Genomic DNA, 15768 nt, shown 5'->3' with positions numbered 1-15768 from the left:
GAGTACGCTTGTGCTGCATTGATGCTGAAGCAGCAGAGCTCTGCTGGCAGCTCAGTGAGCAGGATCGGAGCTGGCACCCTCCCAGCACACACCAGGCTCCCCCGATGATGCTCCTGCATAGCTTCTCCCAGGACAGGGAGCCATCCTCCTTCCTGCGCTGGGAGATGAGGTGCACCATGATTTTTGTGCTGTGCTTCATCCTCTCCGGTTACTGGAGGCTGCATCTTACCTCCCAGGAAAGCCTGGCCTGCATTTCTGGACCCACTTCATCCACCTGGTGCTGTTTGTCAACAAGTTCCCACAGCAGCAGGTTTTCTTCACCCACCCGGCGCTGCTGCCGCTGTGGTGCTATGCCTCTGGAGTGCTGCTGACATTTGTCATAAGTTGCACAGCCCATGTGTTCAGCTGCTGCTCCCTGCACCTGCGTGTTGCCTTCTCCTTCCTGGCCTATGCCTCTGTCAGCTACTACAGCTTAGCCAGCTTTTGTTAGGACATGCAGCCCCAGCAGAGGCTCTCTTGTATCTCTCACTTCTCATTGGCGTAAAGACAGCAACATTGGCTCCCGTTGCTGTCCGTCATAGCCAGTGAGGGGCTCGGCTCGGGAGTGAGTCCGCACGAGTGCACTCAGCGGGGGGGAGGGACCAGGAGAGCCAGTGGGGGACCGGAAAGAAGGATCGGGGTGGCTCTGTGCAAAATTATTGCAAGGAACAGGTAAGTATATCATGTTTCCTATTTAAAAAACAAAAAATGTTTTAGAATTATTTTAAAGAAGGCTTTCTGATGATAACTGGCTGTGCAGTAAGCATTGGCATGGCAGCTTATAGTCTCTGGAGAAACTAGGTACTTGTAACAGGGTGACAATGCAGAGAGTGCTTGTGAGCCAGGAGCAGAGTGTTGTCACCCTATAACAGGAAGTGCCTGAACAAGGTCCATCCGTGGCAGGTTTACAAGGTGGTATTATAATGAAAGCTGTTGTAATTTAGCAATTTCCAGTCTTTTAATCTACAGATTACTGGCAGCAGTAAAGCAGGCTGACTTTGTATTGCAGCATCAAGAGGAATTCAATAAAGCGTCTAAACTGGGCAAACCTTTTGGCCAGGTTCAGTAACCACCAAATTCAGGTAGTTCTAACTGCCGCCAACAAATGTAAGCAAAGGGGTCTGGGATAGGGGGATGGCAATGCCCATATTTGGGAAATAACGTGTCATTAGGTGGGTGGAGCCTGTTGGGGAACTGAGAGACTAGTTCCCCCAATCAGGTCTGCCTTATTGTGATTGGCAGTCGGCAAATTTTAAAGCTGCAATTGGAGTTAATAGGAGCTATGGATCTACCCACTGCTACATGCCGTCCATCAAGAGCCGGGGTGGGTCTGATGGGGAACTAGTGTCTCGGGTCCCTCATCAGGCTCCACCCACTAAACTGCAAAACTTCTCGTCTATGTACCTGTCAGTGTGGTCAAGAAGGGAGTGCACTAAGGAATCCAGTTTGGAAACTCCAACCTCAGTGCCAGGGTCCCAACAGAGTTGTTGACTGGTAAGTTAATTGGACACAAGCACCACCCATTCTGTTGTGGCAAAATTCTAACAGGCAACTATGCCCTTTATGCATTTCTTCTTCTTCCTTTTTTTTGTGTTTCTAAACAGAAGGCACAAGCAAATACAAATATGTTGTGACCCCACCAAGAATCCAGCTCAACCAGTAACTGGAAAGCTGGCTACATTAGAAAACTCTAGATATTATGTAATATTGTGTGCGGTTTTTGTTTTTTTGTTTTTGTTTTTTTTCACACACATTAGAATTGCATAACGGGTTTTCTCATTTTAAAGTGTTACTAAACCCATGACCTTGCAGTCACAATATCTGGTCTCCCACAGTGCACAGAACATGGAATGATAACAGCAGTATATAGCAGTCTTCTGCCTTCTATCAGTGTCCAGCTGAGCACTAGTTAAAGCTTGTAGGAGGAGTTTTCATTTTGCTCTGACTGTCCTATAAGGCTTCCTAACCCCTGACCCTCTCTCTGGACAGTGCTGGTTGGCCCTGTGCTAATCACATGCACCCTCTCAAAGAAACAAAAACTAGTAATACACACAAAACAGAGCGTGTGCAGAGTGACTCCTAGAGCTCTATACTATCAGCAAATAGATTGGGGACTGTAAAATAAGGAGAGGATCAGAGAAGACAGGATCAAATAGCCTTTTTACACAATGCAGAGGATTAACCTCTCAGGTTCTACTGATTTTACTGATGTGGGTTTAGTAACACTTTAATTTCCATTGTGTACCTACATTGTTGTAGCTGATTGTCAATAGCAATTTTCCAGTATTCCATTAGTGAATTAATCTGTTAAGGTATTTGCATTTCCTTTTGAGCCTAGACCAGTGGTCTCCAAACCGTGGCCTGGGGGACAGATGTGGCCCTTTTCCTTCCTTTTTTCCAGCCCTTGGGCCACTATTCCTCCCACTGACATCGGCGATGAAGCACTATTCCTCCCCTAATACTAAACATGGGGCACTATTCCTCCCACTAATGCCGAGACATTTTCTACTCTCATTGGCCACATTCCAGCCCCCCTAAGTTCTGAAGGACAGTAAACTGGCCCTTTTGTTTAGAAAGTTTGGAGACCCCCTGGTCTAGACATTTGGCTCTGGAGCAGGTTCTGCGGACCATCTCATTGAATGCAGTGATGCCAGATCTATATTTATGTATCTAGTATGTGAGCTATTATTCATAGTGGGCTTTTGTTGGTTCTCATCCCTCCTTCACCCACTTGAGCACCAGCCTGTATATACCCCTTCAATATCATGCCGTTTTTCACTTTTCAGTGCTGTGATAGTTGAGTGACGTTTACTGTTGTGCAGCATTGTCCCCGAATGAATTTTATATAATGTTTGAGACAGAGCATGCTTCTAGTGATCTTTCATGACCACTTTTTAATTTATGAAGGAATGGTGATCTAATTTTTTCCACTCTTTTTAGAATATGAATAAACATGCCGGTCTTGAGTTGAGCTTGGTAATGGTGTAGTAGATGCTGCCTGTACAGGTCATATACAGAGGGAGAAGGTGGTGGATATCCTATGTACAGGAAAGGAGGGTGAGGTGAAAGGGTTATAAGACCATTCCACACTCTCAATCCCCTACCCTAAGGCTACTTTCATATTGATCCATGGCAAAAACACATAGTTTTTGCCACATTTTTGGTGTGGTTTTTGGGTTGCATGTGCTGTAAAAATGCAACTTGGGTTAGTTTTTGATGCATTTTTTGCATTATTTTCCATTAATATCAATGAGGAGGTGCAGCAAGCATGGTTTTAATAAATGCAATGGATCAGTGTGAAGTGTTCCATAGGAATACATGGTCACACGCACGTTTTTTCTTCCTCCCTTTTTTTTTTTTTTTTGGATCAGTGTGAAAGCAGCGTAAATCTTCTGCTGCCTGCAGTCCGGAAGTAATGAATGACCATTCGTTAAGTTGCTCCGTTGTGAGAGGAAGGGATGGGCTCTCAAATGTAAACAGTAGTACGGTTTACATTTGTGATCACTGTGATTGGTCAGGTAGGAAGGTACAGCGCTGCTTGGATCAGCCTGTAAGCCATCCGATGCAACCAATTGCTGCCGAGGATTATTTCTGCAGTGCCGTTTATAAATGTAACTGCAGAAATAAACATTCTTCCATCTCTCTGTTCATGAATGTAGACAGTGGTAGACAAGTAGTTAAAACTGAACCCCCTAGAAAACAATGATGTGCACAGCCAAATGTATTATGTGAGGAAAGTGGAAAGATCGTGCTGGACCAGTAGGTTTATTTTTTATTTATTTTCAAATAACAAACATGTCATACTTGCTCCTAGCTCCTCCCTCCTGTTGGGTGCCCCCAAAGCAAGCAGCTTGCTATGGGGGTACCTGAGCAGGCACGCTCCTGAGCCGGGGCTCTGGCTCTGCGTGTCCATTCGCTCGGCCTCTCCCCCTCCCTCTCCTGATTGGCTCACTGGCTGTGATTGACAGCAGTGGGGAGTGAGTCCATGGAGCACTGAAGCTCTCGTGGAAATCGCTGGATTGGGATAGGGCTCAGGCAAGTGTTGGGGGGGAGGGGGTAAAAAACCTGAAGTCTTTAGAACCACTTTAAGGTATTAATGTTGGTGTAAATGATCTGGTTCCTGGGCAGGCAGCTTCTACACCCCACAGGATCTCCAAGTTGCTGCCAAACAAGCTGCTGATCAGGCCTGTGATTTCAATTCACACTGGGATAAATAAAATTGTAGGTCCAGTTCATTTCTGGTTTGTTCACTTTGTTGCCTGTCAAGCCCCGATGAAGGGGGCACTTGGACCCCCATACTTCTTGAATTAAACCCATGTCCTAATGGAACAAAGCTGTATCTGGACTTCTTAGCAGTGGTGTGGTGCTTCAATTTCAACTTTTCTTACATTAGAAAATAAATATGTGAACTATGTTACCTGTCAAGTTATTTGTTTCAGCCAGGTTTGTGATTTGGGCACTATTTACCGAGGGGAAAAGCCAGGTACGACACTCCAGTGATGTTTAAATGAAATTGTACTGTTAAGAGATTGCAAAATTAAATTGTTACACTGGGGTACACCCTGACTGCTGTGACCATATACACTTTGTGTGTTAATTAAGTGGCACGAGGGAAAGAAGGAGTTAAGCCAGAAGACACTCAGGAGTAGAGGTGAATATAAATAAGGTGCAGTGCTAAATATTCCAACCAATAATATAGAAGCTCAATGTATAAAATATGCCAATATTAATAAATCATCATAAAAATAAAGTAACTTGTGAAAAAGTGCCAAAATTCTTATAAATAAAATTACTTCCGTGATAGCATGTAGTCCGTCACTATTTGAGTGACCAGTGGTGTTATTATGGTGCTTGAATATTGTCCCAGTGTGAATATGGGAGATCAAATTATCTCCAGTAGTCGATGCTCCATCCAAAACGGTGAAATAACCGATATTGTAAAAACTGTGCACTCACCAGATGCACAGTTAATCTGCGCATTTAGAGACAATATTCTCTATGGATGAACTGAAGGCTCCTATATGGATAGATCTGGTCTGGTCAGGTTGTCCCCCTCACTGCTCACTCCTGCTGTCAATATAGGACCTTCCAACATCTGCAGAGTAGCGCCCCACCTTCGCTGTGAGGAGCCGCGGCCGCCATCTTGAAAACGCATGGCCAAGAGACTACAATAGAACCAGTGCATGCCAATGTGTGAGTGCGATGGGCATCATTTTGCAATTCTAACAAACCACAGAGCTACATGGAAGGAGGGATAGAGCCATATTGACAGCAGGAGTGAGCAGTAAGGGGAACACCTGACCAGACCAGATCTATCCACATAGGAGCCTTCAGTTCATCCATAGAGAATATTGTCTCTAAATGTGCAGATTAACTGTGCATCTGGTGAGTGCAGGAAGAATATTGTCTGTAAATGTGCAGATTAACTGTGCATCTGGTGAGTGCAGGAAGAATATTGTCTGTAAATGTGCAGATTAACTGTGCATCTGGTGAGTACATAGGAAGAACCGGCAAGGTTCTGATTCTTTACTATAGATCGAAAAAAAAAAAATCAGCCAGTTTATGGGCAATTTAGGGTAAATAGATTAGGCTGCTAAAGTACATTTCTAATTGCTGCCTGTGTGTTGTTAAATATTTTAAATTATTTAATAACCTTTTTTATCTATATCCTGCTGCGTGTCACTTGTGACATTAATCCTAAATTTAATTTTGTCTTTTTTTTTCCTCTTCCTAGGAAGGAATATCCAATCCCACACTACGGAAAGACTTAAAAGCATCACAGAAACTATACTGTTGTCCGGTTGAGGGTTGTCCAAGAGGCACAAATAGACCCTTCTCACAGTTTTCTCGTGTTAAGCAGGTATGAGCTTTTATATTGAGTTTAAAATGTATTCTTTAGCTGTGACCCATTCAGATTAAGCCTTGAACCCAGGCTAAAGGGTTATTCTATTTTAAAATGTGTTTTCAGAAAAAAATTCCAAAACTGCCACTAAGTAGAAGGAAAAGCTAAAGAATGTATCGGATTTAAAATGTTGGCTCCTCATCGCACTGCAAACATTTATAGCATAAAGTGCAATGCTCTTAGATTGTAAGCTCCCAGGATCAGGCCCTCCTACCCCTCTTGTATTGAACTGTATTGTTGTAGTATTGTCTCCCGTTATATTGTAAAGCGCTGAGCAAACTGTTGGCGCTCTATAAATCCTGTATAATAATAATAATAAAGATGTTCTATTGGAGCATCATACCAGTGTAAACGTGTGCTAATGTACAAACTTTGTACGCTTTTACAGCCAGCTTTCACTCTCAAAATAGCCAAGCTAATCAAGGCAACCTGCTGCCAACAGATTTCTTGGTGGTAGATTACCTTGATCCATTAGATTATTTTGTGATTTGAAAGCTGGTTGAACGCAGTTGAACTTGCCTGGATGTAAGACCAGCATAAAGTCCAACCAAAATGCTACAGAATTTAAAGAACTCTGCTGGCTGCAGATCTGGGGTAATGATTTTGCATGGATGTAAACCTAGTCTCTAAAATATCATATAAGCTTTAAAGGCTAAGTTCATGTAAAGGATAAGTTATGATCGGACCCCCCCCCCCCCCCGATCCCCATCATGACAGCTAGCGGGGGATCTTCTCCTCCCTGCTAGCGGTTACAATGCTTTTTAAAAAACGCAGCTGTGCGGGGCTCCTCCTGCCCGGCTGCGTAGCTCATTCACAGTATTCTTTGAAAGGGAAAAATACAAGTCCCAGCAGCCTTTGTGGTGGCTGTCGGCTTGTAGTTTTCTGTGAGCGACCACAGTGCTCCACAGCGTCATGGTAGTTAATTGAGCCTTCCTGTCAATAGGGTATCTGCTTGCCCGTATGGGATGTACGAGCAAGCAGATACATTGACAAATCAGGGGGAGATCTGCATGGCACCAGTGATCTGCTCATCGCTGGTGCAGTGCTTTTAGAGGCTCCACAAACAAAAAATATTAAATGCACATTTTGTTACCCGCAAAAAAATGTGCATTTATTTATTTTATTTTTTAAGGTGTATTTATCCTTTAAAATAAATTAAGTAAAATACATACACATTTTGCAGGTAAAAAAAAATGTGCATTTACTATAATATTATTATTATTATTATTATTATTATTATTAATAATAATAATAATAATAATATTTTTTTGTTTTGGCAGAACGTTGCCACTGTGATCAGCAGATCATGGGTGCAATGTCGAGCTCCTGCAGACACTCAGTACAGCTGTCTGCCATTAGCTCCAATACAAGCAGGCAATTACTGAAGTACAGGAACTGTCAATGAACTACAAGAGCGCTTCCGAGCTCTATGAATGACATGCTATGTGGGTGGAGCCCCACACAGCCATGCTGTTTTTAAATTGTGGGAGAGGATCCCCGCCTTCTGTCATGGGGGGGGGGGGGGTTAGTGGGGCTGCTGCTTTCGTACCATGTTATATACTGGTGTAATATATTACTAAATGTGAACTTGTTAATTCCATTTGAAAAACATATTTTGGATAGGGGTTTTACCCATTCTCCATTCTATCAGGTTTATTAGATTTTTATTTTTTTCACTTCCTGTTCTTTGAGAAAAGGGTTAAACAGCAGTAAAACCTGACCATAGTTCTGATTCTTTCCTACTCTATCCAATAATAAAACTAAAATGTGGTTGTAGATGTACAATCTTTGGTAATGTTGTAATTAAGGACCTTTTTTTTTTAGCTCTTGGCTTACTGACCACTCACCATCCCTGTCTCTTGATTGTGCTCCTGTATTGTTGCCCTATCATATGGGCTTCCAGTGGAGTCTAGCCAGGGGCTTTTTCAACACAGCCTACCCAGGCATTGACCATTGCTGTCACCATCAGTAAGCCAGTGAACCTTCCTGACCAATGGTAGGTATGTATGGCCTAAAAGCCAGGACCCAGACTGCAATAAAAAGTTGACAGGAGTACCCTACTGTATTCAGAACTGCAAAAAATGTTGGCTATGCATACACTGTAGGCTTACCTTTTTGTGATTTTTCTGATTAAGAGTTATTGATCCTCAAAGTACGTAATCCCAGGCCTCTGTGTGGTTCTTCAGGTTGAGTTTGTGTTGGGGATATTTATTAATCTCACAGCTAGTATGGAAGTGCTACATCTTACATGTATTTGACACTTTTGTATCCCTCTGCCTATGCAGAATTATTTTTTGTTTAATTCTTGCAGCAGAAGAGTTGGTGCTGTATAGCTTTTGTACAGTAGTTCTAAGAAAGTTTTTTTTTTTTTTTTTTTTGTTTGTTTTTTTTTAATCAGTATTTTTTGCATTTCAGCACTTTATGAAAATGCATGCGGAGAAAAAGCACAAATGTGAAAAATGTGGAAGCTCCTATGGCACAGAATGGGACTTAAAGCGGCATATTGGGTACTGTGGAAAGACTTTTAAGTGCACCTGCGGATGTCCTTACACCAGCAGAACTGCCCTCTTATCGCATACTCACAGAATGGGTCACGAAGTTCCCCTGGAACACAGGTGAAAAAGCTTTGAATTACTAGCTGGATATTGATAAACCCTAATTGGTTAAACTTCTGCTAAGATTATTTCAAGACCATTTTAGGCCTCATTTACACGGATGTACTTAAAGCGTACCCCCATGTGAGGGCCGTGTTTTCCCACACAGGGATGCACAGGTGTTAATGCATCCCAAGGCAAGCAGTCCCATTCATGTCAATTTGGATGTAGAGGCTGCATGTACGCAACTGTTGCTCCCATATTGACAGCTGTGCGGGTGTCGAGCCCTGAACACACATTGTCTTTGTATGGGGCTATGCAGTGTGCAGCCCTAAACGCAGACATTGCATGTTCATGGCTGCACATCCACACAGCTGTCAAATTGGGACTGTGGTTGTGTCCATGAAGCTGTTGCATCCCAGCTGGCCTCAATAGGAGTGCCTGCATGGAGATACATGGAACACCCGTGCATCCTTATGTGCACCCACCCAAAACACACTCTCCGCTCTTCACAAGACCTCCTTCTCTCTAGTTCCCTGGTCTCTTCCTTTCTTGCCCGCCTCCAGGACTTCTCCAGGGCGTCACCCATCCTCTGGAACTCCCTACCCCAATCCATAAGACTATCACCTACTCTCCTCTCCTTTAGGTGCACCCTGAAAACCCACCTCTTCAGGGAAGCCTACCCCGCCCCCTGTTAATTGCTGACCTCCTCCGCTCTTCCTACCACTCCAATCCCCACAGCTTTTCCTCCTGTACCACTATCCCCTCCCTCCTAGATTGTAAGCTCCAAGGAGCAGGGCCCTCGAACCCCTCGTGTATCGCATTGTATTGTTATTGTACTGTCGCATGTATTGTCTCCCATTGTAATGTACAGCGCTGAGCAAACTGTTGGTGCTTTATAAATACCGTATAATAATAAAAAAAATGTGGGCAAAAATGGGCATACACCTAAACACAACCACAGGATCAAGGCCTTAATGAATGAAAAGCTTTAGTGAAACTTCAATCAGCCTCATGCCCCCTTCCCATTCCCTTTTGTGATTTGCAGCCTTGCTCTTACTGAATAGGGGATGGGTTGGGGTTTAAAAAAAAAAAATCTATTGCTCTCAGCTTTCTCCAGATCTTCAAGTTCCTTTTTTGTTGCTAAGATAGACTACAGGATGTGTAGTGTGCATAGAGCAGTAGGCAAGACTGCAACTATTATGCACTGCACATTGTACCGAAGAAGAGGTTCAGAAGCACATGAAGGACGTTACAAGGAGGCAGAAAAACACATTAAGAAATGATTTAATAGGAAATTTACAGGACCATTAGGTATTGGATGTGCATGGCGTATGTTTGGAAAAGAGGGATATTGTTTAGTGCCACTTTTTTTTTTTAATCAAGAAATTTTTTTATTGAAAATGAGGAAAATATGCAGCAATTCCAGAGCAGATTCAAATCCATTGCAGAAAGTAGCCATTCAATGTATAGAATCAGAATGCGGCATGAACACAGACTGGGCGTGCCAAAACAAGACCATTGAGCTGATCATAGACCTTACAGGTGTCATTGCGAGTGACAGACTTTGGCAGCTTAAGCAACCTCACTTAGGTATTCAGCCACCATCTAATACCAATCATCAGAGAAGTATACATTAAGCTTCTAGGAGCCTATCCATGAACAAGTCCTGCGGGCTCAAACTCGGAGTGTCCAATCATGGGCCCCAGAGATTGTCTGTCTGTCTGTCGTATTTATGGGAGCACCCTCTATGTGGATATATGTAGTTCTCAAACTTAAGGGTTTCTCCCATACGCTGTATCCGTTCTTTGTGGGAATTGGGAGATTTCTAATGCTGTAGGGTAACTCGCCAGACTTGAAAGAGAGCTCTAGCCACTGCGTCTCTAGTGGAAGCTGGAAATTGGATATCTAGTATGCCCAATAGGCACAGATTAGGTTTGCATGAAATGGAGAGCTGGAAAACGGCATTAACTACTCCTGCCCAGTATATGTGCAATATTGGGTATCACCATAGTAAGTGGATTAGGTCCCTGTGGTCCTGGCAGCATGTACTTCATGTAGGAGTGACTAGTAGGCCCATATTTGCACAATCAGACCGGGGTATAGTGAGCCAATAGAAGTATGTACAGTTGCAGTTGCATAAGCCGCTGCAACACATTGAGTGCTATAAACAAAACAAAGAACAAAAAATTTGAGAAAAAAAGTTTTTCTTTGTTACTATTATAAAATTTTGCAAACAGGTAATTTTTCTCCTTCACTGATGTGCATTGATGAAGCTGCACTGACGGGCAGCACAAATGGGCACTGATAGGTGGCACTGCTGGGCAGCACTGACAATGGGCACAGGTGGGTGGCACTGATAGGCACAGGTGGGTGACACTGATGGGAACAAGAGGATGGAACTGATGGGCACTGATCATCAGTGCCCTGATGATCAGTGCCAATCTGTTCTCTGACAATTGCTGGTTATCGGCAGTACTTTCCTAGCACTGTGACGGCGGAAAGTGCAGCCAATAACCGGCAACTGTATTTACCCGGTGATCTGCTGTGTCATTGGACACAGCTGATCACGTGGTAAAAGGCCGATGAGATTGGCCTTTTACCATATCACGTGATCAGCTGTGTCCTACAGACACAGCGATCACGGAGGTCGCTGGGGGCGCGCGGGAGGGCGTCATGACGTCCTCCCATGACTGCACAATCTCACTGTAGCTATAACATGGTTGCCAAGTGGTTAAACAGTTTAGCGTCCTTTAAGCAGCTGAGAACAGAGATTATTTGATGACTTATAAAAAGGCTATTTAAATGAGATCGAGACATATACAAAAATGTGGCTTGAAATGCTTGAAATAAACGGTGTATGGGGGGGAAAAGGGCAGGGTACAGGGGCTCAGGAGGGCACACTGCATAACATGGAAGCAGGGCATATTAGGTGGGGGCAGGGTACATCTACATAAGGGCACATAATGGGGCACACAGCACAGCTCTGCACGATATGGCGCATGGCTCTGCATGTTATGGGGCACGGCTGGGCACATTATGAGCCACAACAATGGGCACGGTGCATTATAGTTCAGGTCTCCATCACCAGAGCAGAGCATGGCAGGAAAGCGGCTGGGATCTTTTCCCTTCTGGCACATTGTTCTCCGCTGGCTTTTCCTCTTCCTGTAAATCCCAGGTGATTTTACATACAAGCACCTGGGATTGACAGGAGGGACCGGCAGGGAGCACTGAAGAAACCCTTTCGTTTCCGGCACCGCTCGGCAGGTGGGGTATGTGATGTGAACACGGAGATAGGCGAGCCCTTTAATTATTAAATATTTTAACCCCTGCCTTTTCCATGATTTTTTTCACATAATATCTTACTATTTTCACAGGGACCCTCCTGTAAAGAAAAGAAAACTGGATGCATTAAAACAGAACCAGAAAGCTGTGAATTCGGAGTGTGCTGTCAAAAACGATCAGCCTGAAGCAGTTATGACTTTTGACCAGCAGATGGCAGAGTTAAAGGCATCACCTGCAAGTGACACTTACATTGCATCCTATGTTACAGGGGACACTCCTCTACAGCCAAGTCAAGCACAAAAACTCTTGTTACCAAAGCCTAAGTTAGCAGTAGTTAAATTACCAGTCATGCAGCTGGCTCACCTGCCTGTCCTAGTCCCGGCCAGCGACTGTCCTATGAAACCTGTAGTGGTAGCGGTTAATAGTCGTGGACCAGTCATAAGTACATTGCAATTCGTACCTCATAATGGAACAGTCCTGCCAAGTCTGGGTGCTGAGACGTCATCTAGTAACCTCCCTCAAGCTGGTTGTCTAGGAGCTGCTAATTCTTATGTACAAGTCAATATGGGGAGACTATCGCCCAATGACTCTCACTCAAATTCCAATGGTATGTTGCCTAAAGGCAAAATCACATCTGATGTTCAAACGGACTTATCCTATTTTACCCCCAGTATTTTACCCAGTACTTCTTGGGCTGCCAATGAGTCTAGCATTTCATCTTCTTCCCAAACAGACTTGTCCTTTACTGCCCAGATGACTTTGCCCATCAGTGTAGAGACTCAAACACTGCAGGACTATTCTTCTTTTGCCCCCAAATCTCATCCAGAGGTCTCCGAGGTCAGTCCTTGTCTCAGTTGTGGAATCTCTCGGGAGACTCAAACGAGCAGTGCCTCTCTGCTGAGAGAGAACCCAATGCTGGTGGACCAGGCAGTCAGCTGTGATAATATCTTCAATAACACGAATTCCTTTTACACTGTGTCTACACAAACAAGCCAACCAGACAGTACCTACATCCCAGGAACCTTGGGGCAAAATCTACTGAGTGCAGATGCCATGAAGGACATCAGGGTGGAGGAAATGAAAGCTCCCTCTTTCATTAATTTCAACACACAAAATGGGACCTTCCCACCCCAAAACATGACTGATAACCAAACCCAAACTATGGAGCTGTTAAGTGACCTCGAAAAAATCCTATCTGACAATATATCCAGCCAGCCATTGGATAATCGCAATCTGCTGTCCGCTGGAGAACCCCATCTATCTTCTAACTGTAACCCCAACACCGGCATCGATTTTGACATCGATGAGTTTTTTTCAGCATCCAATATCCAGACCCAGACCGAAGAGAGCATGCTGAGCAACCTGAATTCTGAATATTTGGATATTGAAACGCAAACCGATTTTCTGTTTTCTAATGACTCAACACAGTCGTTTTCAAACAAAGGCAGTTCCAATCTGCTGGGGATGGAAATGTTCGATACTCAAACCCAGACGGACTTGAATCTCTTTCTGGACCGTAATTCTCCCTTGCGTCTGGGCAGTCTCTTGAAACAGTCTAGCTTTTCGATAAGCACAGACTCTTCTGATGCAGAAAGCCATGCAGATGGAGCCTCAACCAGCAAAAATGTGCCGTGCCCTGCGCTGGAGAGCCACGTACAGCAGAACAGCGCCCAGACACAAACCACTGACAGCTGCTTTGAGACTCTTGGAAGTTTATTTCTTACGAGCAATGAAACCCAGACTGCTATGGATGACTTTCTCCTGGCAGATCTGGCATGGAATACAATGGAGTCTCAGTTCAGCTCAGTGGAAACCCAGACCTGCGAGGAGCGCTTCGCTTTGTTTTCTGAAAAATCTGAGAACTGACCCGTGAGCCTTCAATCCTACCGATAGCAGTGAATGAACGATGACCTCCTTTTTGCTTTCTATTTATTGGTTTGTCTCTGCATGTCTTAATGTATGTTGCAAAAACAAACCTCACTATTTCTGTCCTTCTATACAGCCTTTATAGAATGTCTTGGCCAGTAGTAGGCATGGCATACATTTAAATGCTGTTTTTATTTTACGTGATTCTAAATTGCATGGCGTTGTACACCAATCTCGTAGACATTTGGTCTATTTTGTATATTGGCGCAAACACCTAGAAAAGCACTTTATTTATTTTGGTTTTCATTGTAAATTATTTATAGTGTGAAGATAAAGAATTATCTGGCTGACTGTAAACTTGTTGTGGTTCATTTCTAAAAACGGTCTGACGCTGAAAGTCTGCGATGTTTACACGGGCAAACATACCTTATGATACCGTTGATTTACTATTATTATTATTCTACAGTATTTATAAAGTGCCAACAGTTCGCTCAACGCTGTACATTACAATGGGAGACAATACATGAGACAGTACAATAAAAATACAATGCGATACACGAGGGTTTCGAGGGCCCTGCTCCTTGGAGCTTACAATCTAGGAGGGAGGGGATAGTGGTACAGGAGGAAAAACTGTGGGGGATGGAGTGGTAGGAAGAGTGGAGGAGATCGGCAATTAGCAGGGGGCGGGGTAGGCTTCCGTGAAGAGATGGGTTTTCAGGGTGCGCCTAAAGGAGAGGAGAGTAGGTGATAGTCTGATGGATTGGGGTAGGCAGTTCCAGAGGATGGGTGATGTCCTGGAGGCAGGCATGGGAGGAGGAGACCAGGGAACTAGAGAGAAGGAGGTCTTGTGAGGAGCGGATAGTGCGTTTTGGGTGGTATTTGGATATTAGGTCAGTGATGTAGTACGGGGCAGTATTATGGATACTATAACCGTAGAGTGCAAAATTTGGTGCAGCTGTGCATAGTAGCTAATCGGCTTCTAATTCAGCTTGTTCAATTCAAGCTTTGACAAAAAAAAAAAACTGGAAGCTGATTGGCTTCTATGCAGATCTGCATCAGATTTTGCACTCTCATGTCTTAGTAAATCAACCCCCTTTGTGTACTAGAGCTAGCCATACATTAGTAGATGTTCGAATTGAGTATTCTCAGTATGTTGAACCACTTGCCCTCCAGAGGACTCCCCCTTCCTGACCTGGCCATATTTTGCGATATGGTGCTGCGTTGCTTTGACTGATAATTGTGCGGTCATGCAACGTTGTACATAAATGAAACAAAATAAATATAAACTTGCGCCACAGAAAAATATATATAAATTTAAATGCTGCTGTTCTAAAAATCAATCCAATAAAATTATCCACAGCGCAAATAAATTATATATAAAAATTAAAATACTATCAATAAAAGTCCATAAAAATAGAGTCCACACAAAAAAATTTTTTCAAAATATATGAATTGTGCTCAATCCCCAAAAAAAAAAAAAAAAAAAAAAACGTGCTCCAAAATTCTTCAAACAAATGTGCTCCCACTATCCGTGATTAATGCTCTATCCCAGGGGTGGACTGACCATTTGGAAACTCGGGGTCAGTAGGGGGCCCCATGAGATGCCCCTGGTACCTTTTTCATAGGCTTTTTTTGAGTTTGGGCAAGGACTCAGGGGCCCCATGATTCCCTATTGCCCGGGGGCCCCATGAGTTGTCAGTCCGCCCCTGCTCTATCCACACTCACCAGATGGAGTGGACTCTTTCTGGTATGGCAAAAGAGTCAAAGAAGCTTATAGTGACTTAGCGTGTCCTCCCAGATAACTCTGTACTTAATATCCTCCAGAAACGATTCCCACGATTGGATGACAATGGAAAACAAAACAAAAACAACAAATAGTGCAATACTGTAAAAAAAATCTTTAATTTAAAAAAAAAAAAAAAAAAAGGCTGCCTTCTATGCACTCACATGTTTAAAAATATACTCGGGCTTCAATAATGGGCACAAAGGCTCATGTTATAAGGCTTATTTCATTTGTAGAAGTGGAGTGGCAAAGATCCCTTCCAAATAGCAGGAAATCACTATGGAGCGCTGCAAACCATA

The 15768-nt window shown here is 43.6% G+C and overlaps 1 protein-coding gene across 1 annotated transcript in view; it reads left to right on the top strand.

Annotated features, from left to right (window-relative positions):
• ATMIN (ATM interactor) overlaps positions 1–14043 on the top strand; it is a 33197-nt gene extending 19154 nt beyond the window's left edge. Inside the window, exons 2-4 of the mRNA XM_089689783.1 lie at positions 5774–5899; positions 8357–8556; positions 11913–14043. Of these exons, the coding sequence (XP_089545909.1) occupies positions 5774–5899; positions 8357–8556; positions 11913–13686 (2100 nt within the window). The 3' untranslated portion in view covers positions 13687–14043. The remainder of the gene's footprint in view (positions 1–5773; positions 5900–8356; positions 8557–11912) is intronic.
• Positions 14044–15768: the final 1725 nt, after the last annotated feature.

The sequence above is a fragment of the Staurois parvus genome, unplaced genomic scaffold (assembly GCF_062004578.1).
Source record: "Staurois parvus isolate SC_StPar_1 unplaced genomic scaffold, SC_StPar_1.0 ptg000498l, whole genome shotgun sequence".
Classification (NCBI taxonomy): domain Eukaryota; kingdom Metazoa; phylum Chordata; class Amphibia; order Anura; family Ranidae; genus Staurois; species Staurois parvus.
This window is presented reverse-complemented; position numbering and strand designations above follow the sequence as displayed.